The following is an 8,547-nucleotide window of genomic DNA, read 5'->3' as shown; positions in this document are numbered from 1 at the left end:
AACTCAGAAGGGTAGAAGGGTGGAGGGACAGCACAGGGCAGGAAGATCCTGGATGAGATGGACTGATACAGTATCTGGGGCAACGGGGGTTGGTGTGTCGGAATTAGTAAGACTGGCTTAGGACAGGGAAGGGTTCAGAGCTCCTATACACAGGGTTGCTATACATCACAGGCGACTCAAAAGCATGTAACAACAACAACAACAACAACATACTGTATTGGTTGGTTTTTTATTTAAGCCTCTTGTTTAGAGTCAACAAGACCTTGGGGAGGGCCTTTGTATTTAAAAGTCAGTCATTATTATAGTTTGGAGGAATATTCTTCTAAGTGGTACAGCACTCTTCTGTCAATATGCTGTAATAAGGTAACCTGGGGTTGTTGTGATGCTGAACCTTGTGCCATCTGGGTGTCAAATACCATAATGCTTACCATGGTGGTCAGTGTTTGGTGGAGCTCCAAGTTTAAGACAGGTTTGGAAGCAGGAGTGGCATCAACTTCCTAAACAACATGCCTCTGGAAACTCTATGAACTTTGATAAACAATGATAGTTAAAGAAAGGCTTCAGGCTATTTGTTCATAGGGTCGATATGAGTCATGCTCGACTCTACGGGAGTGAACCACAACAATACATATGTAGTGGTTGTTATGTGAAGAAGCCTGATGATGAACATCCCTGCCTAATTCCCTTGCCGATTTCTTCTTTAGAAGCTTTAGAGGAGTAATAGGAGGAAATATTTCAGCTTACCTCATCTTCATGCCTCTGTTCATTGCCTTCTGCTGTATTTGAAGATTCATTCTGAAGCAACTGACCTTGGGTGAGATCTTCCACAAATTCTGGATTGTTGGTGGATGGGGTGGCTCCACTATTATATGGAACCTCTGAGTGAGTTAACCTGAAGACAACAAGCAAAATTTCAGTATCAACAGTATTAAAAAATTATTCTCATGGTCAAAGTTTAAGCCAAATTTCACTGCCAGCAACAGCACATGCAAATCTTTGAAATTATTTCCCTATTACAATCTGCGTAAATACAAACCATGTCTCCACAGAAGCTGTAGAGTATTTTAAAAAATAGTTTCCACACTTGATTAATATGGGTAAGTTCCATAAGAAGTTTTCTACTGAAAACACTGTATCCTCCCCCAATATTACCTTCTCCCTCCACAGAATTCATATTTTAGCTCTGAGCACGGAACAGAGGCTGACATTTACATGCTACCTTTTGTGGATTCCAGTAGAAAGAGAAAACATTATTAACAGAAAAGATACGGAATAACAGTAACATTATTAATGGGAGTCATAAAGGCAGTTTGCCTTATCACAAAAGAATTCTTGAAGGGCTTAAGAAATCTTTTATGGTATCATAGGCTATTCTTTCTTGGATTATAGTGTTTACTGACTAACAGATCACCTAAGAAATGTATCATCAACTTAGGTAAGTTCAGGTATACACTGCTAATAAATCAGACAAACTGACTTCTTTTCTTGTTCCCTCCATTACATTCCAGATATATTAGCAAACTAGATCTCATTCTCTGAATAGTGAACTCAAGAAGGTACAGATGATAGCAGGGTCCTGGACTGACTAACTGACTCTCTCATATGTGGATTAAAAAGAAAAGGCTACACCAAGTACTAGGGAGTTTTTGGGTGGTAGAAAAGATGAATGTGTAGAAAGATGAATAAGAGTGTAACACATGGTCATTATCCTCAATGAATGAATATTCCGTAGTGTTTTAAGCAAATAATTACAATTTAATATAAATGTCATAAGGGCGTAATAAAGCATACATTTTCTTTTACGTGCATGGAGAGGATGTTAGGAAAAAATTTCACAGAAGAGGAAATATTTGTCAGATTGTTGTTTTTAGGTACTGTTGGGTTGGATATGACTCAGTGACCCTATGAACAACTAATCTGAACACTGTTCTATATTGTGCCATCCTTATAAACTCTGACACAATCAAGCTCAATGATGCCATCATTGCGTCACCTCACCTGGTTGAGGGTCTTCCTCTCTTTCACTGTCCCTTCAACTTTCCAAGCATGATGTCCCTTCTCCTAGTAACACGCCCACTGTATTGGAGGCAAAGATGACAAAGCTTTGGGCATGTTGCTAGGAGGGGCTATTCCTTGGAGAGGGATATGATGCTTGGGAAGGCAAAGGGTTGGGGAAGGAAAGGAAGACCCTCAATCAGGTACATCGACATGATGATTGCCATAATGGGCTCTAATGCGTCAGAAAGTGTGAGGATGGCACAGGATAGGACAGGGTTCAGATCTGTTGTTAGTAAGGTTGCACTCAACTTGATAGCACCTAACAACAACAACAGCAGCAGCAGCAGCATGTCCAAAGTATGTGAGATGAAGCTTCATCATCTTTCCCTCCAAGGAGCACTCGGGCTGTGCTTTCTCTAGGACAGATATCTTTGTTCTTTTTGACAGAGCATGGCATCTTCAATACTCTTCTCCAATACCGCAGTTTAATGGCATCAATTCTTCTTCTGTCATCCTTAGTCACTGTTCAGTTCTAGATGCATAGCAAATGACTGACACCACCATGGCCTGAATCAGGCATACTTTTCACCCTCAAACTATTTACTCCTCAATAATTTGGAGAGATCCTTGACTACACAATTTCCCAATGGAATACGTCTCCTGCTCTCCTGATTGCTAGTATCAAGTGTACTGATTGCGGATCCAAGGAAAATGAAGTTGTTGACCTTTCTCAGTTATTTTCCCATCCATTATGATGTTCCCTCTCAGTCCAATGGTGAGGATTTTTATTTTCTGGATGAGATGAAATCCACATTGAAGGCTGTATTCTTTGATTTTCTGTACCAAGTGCTTCAAGTCCATTTCACTTTCAGCAAGCGAGGCTGTATTATCTGCATAATGAAAGCTGTGATGAGTCTTCTGCCAATCCTGATGCCACATTTTTCTTCAGAGTCTAGCTTCTCAAATAATTTGCTCAGCAGATTAAATAGGTATGAAGAAAGGATACAACCATGACACACAACTTTCCTAATTTTAAACTATGCTATATTCCTTTGCTCTGTTCACAAAACAGCCTCTTGGTCTAGATATAGGTTTCGCATGAGCAAAATCAAGTGTTCTGGAATGTCCATTCTTCTCAATATTAGCTATATATTATGATCCACATAGTAAAATGTCCTTGCACAGTCAATAAAGCACAATGGACATTCTTCTGGTATCCTTTGCTTTCAACTAGGATCCATCTGACATTATCAATTAAATCTCTGGTCTCTCGTCTAAATCCAGCTTGACCATCTACCAGTTCTCTGTCTATGTATGATTCTGTTTTTGAATGATCCTCAGGAGTACTTTGCTTGCATGTGATATTGATGATATTGTTCGATAATCTGCACATTCTGTTGGATTCCCTTTCTTGGCAGCTGTCCTCCAAATTTCCTGTCATAGACTGGGAAGCATGCCCAGGGTGGCATCTGTAATTTGAAATATTTCAATTGGTATCCTATGTATTTCTGGAGCCTTAATTTTTGCCAATGCCTTCAATGCATCCTGAACTTCTCCCTTTGTTATCATTGGCTCTTGATCATATGGTACTTCTTGAAATATTTCAGTGTCGGCCAATTCTTTTTGGTACAGTGACTCTATATATTCCCTCCATCTTCTTTTGATGTTTCCTGGATCATGCAAAATTTTGCTGATAACATTTCTAAGTATTGCAACTTGAGGCTTGAATTTGTTTTTCAGTTCCTTCAGCTTGAGAAATACTAAGCGAGTTCTTCTCTAAAGTCTCCAATTTCAGGTCTCTCTGCACATTCCATCACAGTAGTTTGCTTTGTCTTCCCGATCTTCCTTTGAAATCTTCTGTTCAGCATTTCTTCCCTTTGTTTATCAAATAAGCATCATTATTACAGGTAGGAAAAAATAGGGTCTAATAGGAGAAACACATGCTGTATTGGGAAAATCTGCTGTCAAGGACCTTGTTAAAGTGCTAAAGAGCAATGATGTCAGTTTAAAGGCCAAGGTAAGCCTGATCTAAGTCTTGGTCTTTCCAATTACTTGCTATGCATCTGAAAGATGGACACTAAGTAAGTATGACAGAAAAAGAATTGATGACTTCAAGTTGTAGTATTGAAGAAGAGTTCTGAATATCCCATGGACTGTCAAAAGAACAAAAAAGATAGGTCTTGGAGAAAGTGCAACCAGGGTGTTCCTTAGAGGCAAAGATGATGAAACTTCATCTCACATACTTTGGACATATTGTTAGGAGGGACCATTCCTTGGAAAAGATATTATGTTTGGAAAAGTGGAGGTACAGCAAAAAAGAGGAAGACTTTAAACAAGATGGACTGACAGACTAAAGCAACAACAATAAATTGGAGAATAAGAGATAGACAGGTAAGTTATACTGAAGAAATAGAATAAAGAGGATTTAATGGTTGAAAGAATACAAATAGGAAAAGGAAGAGTTGAGGTCAAGATGGAGGGAAAAAAAGAGAGAAGATATAAGCAAGCTGTGAAAAATATTACTGTAATAACTCAAAGCATCACCTACCTGTGTGTGAGGCTGACTAGTGAACCTTCTTCCTTCCACTTGGTAACCTAGGTGGGCAGGTCCCATCCCATCCTCCTGCAGGGCCAAAGTCTGATCTTCCCAGCCACATGCCTGTGACTGGCTGCATCTCCCTCTGTGTCCCACTGGCTAAGGTACAGGTACTTTCTTGTGCTGAACAGCAGGCACCTTGACCTGCCCCACGTGCATCATGGTTAGTGGTTAATGTTGAGGAGTTATTGCACATGGTAATGGGTGACATCAACCATAGTGACATCACTGCCTTGGTGGTTAGCCCTCTGTGATGGTGGTGTACCTGCTGCCATGAACTTGGCAGTAAATTTTGGTGTCACCCTTTCAGAAAGTGTCAGGGGGTGCAGGCAGTTCCAGATGTCCACCAAATAATGTCACTAGTAAGTATGAATGTATTTGGAGTGATAATTTATGGAAAAAACAGGACTGAAGAAAGACATGAAACATTTATTCGAGAGTCATTAGTTCAAGGATGTAGAATAACTGTGAGAAGAAAAGTCAGTACTCTGTTGGAATAGTATCCTTTTAGGAGCAGGTATTAGAAATGCTGAGAAAAGAGAATGAAGAGGGCATTAAGAGATTAGGGTGAGTCAGAACTGATTTGATGGCAATGAGTTTGGTTTTACTGCTACAGATATTAAGGCTGTAATCGTTTTAGGAAGGAGGTGTGAACCAATTAATATGCTGAAACATCAAGTAATATGCTAAACACTATTTGCTAAATTTGAAGATAGGAAGAGACAGTGTCAATAGTAAGGAGTATAACTGTAGTAGAATTATGGGATGGAAAAACATTATAGTAGACTCAGAAATAAATGGAAGCAGATGTAGATAGTATGGGAATGAGAGTCAGTATAGTTTCCTGACCTCTTCTAAAACACCTAATTGTTTATCCTAGCATACTACCAGTGATATAGTGGATTAAGTACAGGGTTTCCAAGCACAAAGGCTGATGGCTGGAACCCACAAGATGCTCCAAAAGGAGAAAGATTGAGGAGTGTGCACCTGAAAAGATTTATAACCTTGGAAAACCCCATGGGATACTTATACTGTTCCCTACAGGACTGATATAAGATGGAATTAATTCAAGGGCAGCGAGTAGGTTTCAAAGTGAGAGAAGACATGAAATCAATCTGAAAATAGGTACAATCAGAGATACAATGAGATATCAGTTTTTTTCTCCAAGTATTTCTTTCTGAAATGTCTCAGGCAACCTGTTATTTTACTGTCACCCATCTGTTTCAATAGTGTCTTCAACTGTTAAGTTACCTCCCTTTTGTACATTCTTATTGCAGGAAAACCCATAGAAGTAGGTTTGGAAAAGGCACCAGTCCTAAAAATCCTTGACCAAAGTAGTGGGTAAAGATGCCCAATGCCATAAAGACAAGTTAATCAGACAAAGATGGAGGAAAAAAGAAAAAAAAAAGGGTGGTGGAGGGTACACATTTGTTACTGTGACTCAACTGTCTATATTACAAGCTGAAGCCAACAGCCTTGCTGCACATATCTTGGAACTCCTCTTTTTCTTGCCTCCTCAAGGATTTTATTTCAGCAATTCTTCCTTCTCTACTAGATCAGTTTCATCAACAATAGAAAGGTGGCATTCTAAGGACTACTACATTTTAAAGCAAAAGAAAAGAAAAATCTTCTTTTGATGCCCTTTCTCCTGGTTAATATTTTTTCCTCCTTTTCTTCACAGCAGACTTTCCTTGAAAGAATATTTATACTTATTGACTTAAATTTCTCTCTTCTCAGTCTCTCTTCAACATTTTATCGTATTTTTTGGTAAAGATTTAGAAGTTTAGATTCCCATTCAACAATTTTTACACAATGTTCCATGACATTCATCACAATGCATGGACATTCTTATTCTTTCCATTCTAGTAGTTCTGTTTGAAATAATCTAGTTTCCCTGATCCCTTATTTTCTAATTTTTCTTTTAAATTGTTGACAGTTTGGCTTTGTAGAAATTACTTTTAAAAGGAGCACAGTGCTTACAGGCAATGTTTTTTATTTTATGTACCAATCTGCTAAATAGCTAAAAGATGGAACTAGGTGCTAAATTTGGTTCAAAGTAAATAGTCTTGAGGAGTCCTCCAGTCACAATTGGTCTAGTAAGTCTGGACTTTCCTTTTTCTTTTAAGAATTTGAGGTTCTGTCCCACTTTTCACTCCCATTTTAGAAAAGACCAGTTCTTCCAATTTTCACATGCTAGGAAGCAACTAAAAGTATCATGGCTTTGGTCAGGTCCTTCTTTAGCACATTAAAGAAGTCTTTGATAGTAGACTTACCCAATGCAGTGTGCTTTTTGACTTCCTGACTACAGCTTCTGGAGGTACTGATTATGGATCCAAGTGAAATGAAATTCTGACATCTTCAATCTGGTATCTATAATGATGATGTTATGGCCTCAGTTTTGAGGATTCCCCCCCCCCCACAATACTGAAGACTGTAACCTTTGATCTTTAGTAAGGGTTTCAATATTTCTTCACTTTCAGCAAATAAGGTTGTGTTGTACCAACTGCAAGTTGCTGATGAGTCTTCTTCCAAGACTGAGATGCCACATTCTTAATTTGGTCCAGTTTCTCAAATTCTTTGAATAAGCATACAGATTAAATCGGTATGAGAAAGAATATAACCCTGATGCATTCCTTTCCATATTTTTAAACTATGCAGTATCCTCTTGTTCTGTTTCAATGACTGCTTCTTTCTTGTCCTATGTACAGGTTTTGCTTGAGTGCAATTAAGTGTTACAGGAATTCCCATTCTTCTTAATGTTTTCCATAATTTATTACGATTCACGCAGTCAAATGCCTTTGGATATTCAAGAAAACGAAATAAACATCTTTCTGGTATTTTTTGCTTTTAGCCAAGAGTCATCTGACATTAGCAATGACATACTTTGTTCCATGGCCTCTTCTGAATCCAGCTTGAATTTCTGATAATTTCCATTGATGTACTGCTTCAAGCTACTTTTAAATAACCTTCACAAGACATTACCTGTATATATTATGGATTTTGTTCAATAATGTCTTCATTCTTTTAGACAACTTTTTTTTTAATTGGGAGGAGGTGGAGGGAAAATAGATTTCTTTCAGTCAAGTGGTCAGGTAGTGGTCTTCCAGATTTCTTGGCATAGACTAGTGAGCATGTTCAGGGCTGTACTGATTTACTAAAACACTTGAGTTGGTATTTCTTCAATTCCTGGGGCTTTATTTTTCACAATGCATTCAGTGTAGCCTGAATGTCCTCCTTTATTATCATTAATTCTTGATCACATGTTACTTCCTGAAATGATTCAGCACAGACCAAATCTTTTTGGTACAGTGAGTCTATATTTCTTCCAACTTCATTTGGTGTTTTTGGCATCATTCAATATTTTTGCTCATAAAATTCTTCAACATCTCAACTCGAGGTTTGAATCTGTTCTAGAGTTCTTTCAATTTGAGAAATTGGTTTTCTAACTCCAGGCCTTTGCTAATTTTGTTAAAATACTTTTGCTTTGTCGTCTTGTGATGCCCTTCGGAATATTCTTTTCAGCTCTCTCATTTTATCATTTTTCTTTCACTTTATCTTCTTTACATTCACGGCCAAACTTCAGAGACTCTTCTGACATCTAGTTTTGCCATTTCTTTACTTTTTAATGACCTGTGCTTTCTTCATTAAGGTGTCCTTAATATCATCCTATAGCTCCTATCTCTGACAGCACTGTACTTCAGGACGGATCTTGATATGTTCTTTCTGACAATGCTTATCACACCATGCAAAGTGCTTACTCTGACTTAAAAATTATATGTGATCTAGTTTCTTGATACTCCAAGACTCACACCAGCTCTGAACCACTGGGATCACCAATGAGCTTGTTAGAAATGTAGACTCTGTGGTGCTAACTCAGACCTTCTGAACCCTATCTTTCTTGTAGTAAAATCTTTGTGTTATTCATCAAAGGCTGAGAAGAGGCTGCTTTCTAT

The 8,547-nt window shown here is 38.2% G+C and overlaps 1 protein-coding gene across 1 annotated transcript in view; it reads right to left on the bottom strand.

The window, feature by feature from the left end:
• Positions 1-8,547, bottom strand: part of HMG20A (high mobility group 20A) — an 89,616-nt gene that overhangs the window by 21,841 nt on the left and 59,228 nt on the right. Inside the window, exon 3 of the mRNA XM_006888282.1 lies at positions 745-892. Within this exon, the coding sequence (XP_006888344.1) occupies positions 745-892 (148 nt within the window). The remainder of the gene's footprint in view (positions 1-744; positions 893-8,547) is intronic.

The sequence above is a fragment of the Elephantulus edwardii genome, unplaced genomic scaffold (assembly GCF_000299155.1).
Source record: "Elephantulus edwardii isolate Elephantulus edwardi_28Jun2011 unplaced genomic scaffold, EleEdw1.0 scaffold00066, whole genome shotgun sequence".
Lineage (NCBI taxonomy): Eukaryota > Metazoa > Chordata > Mammalia > Macroscelidea > Macroscelididae > Elephantulus > Elephantulus edwardii.
The sequence above is the reverse complement of the archived record's forward strand: the minus strand, read 5'-3'. Positions and strand labels throughout refer to the sequence as shown.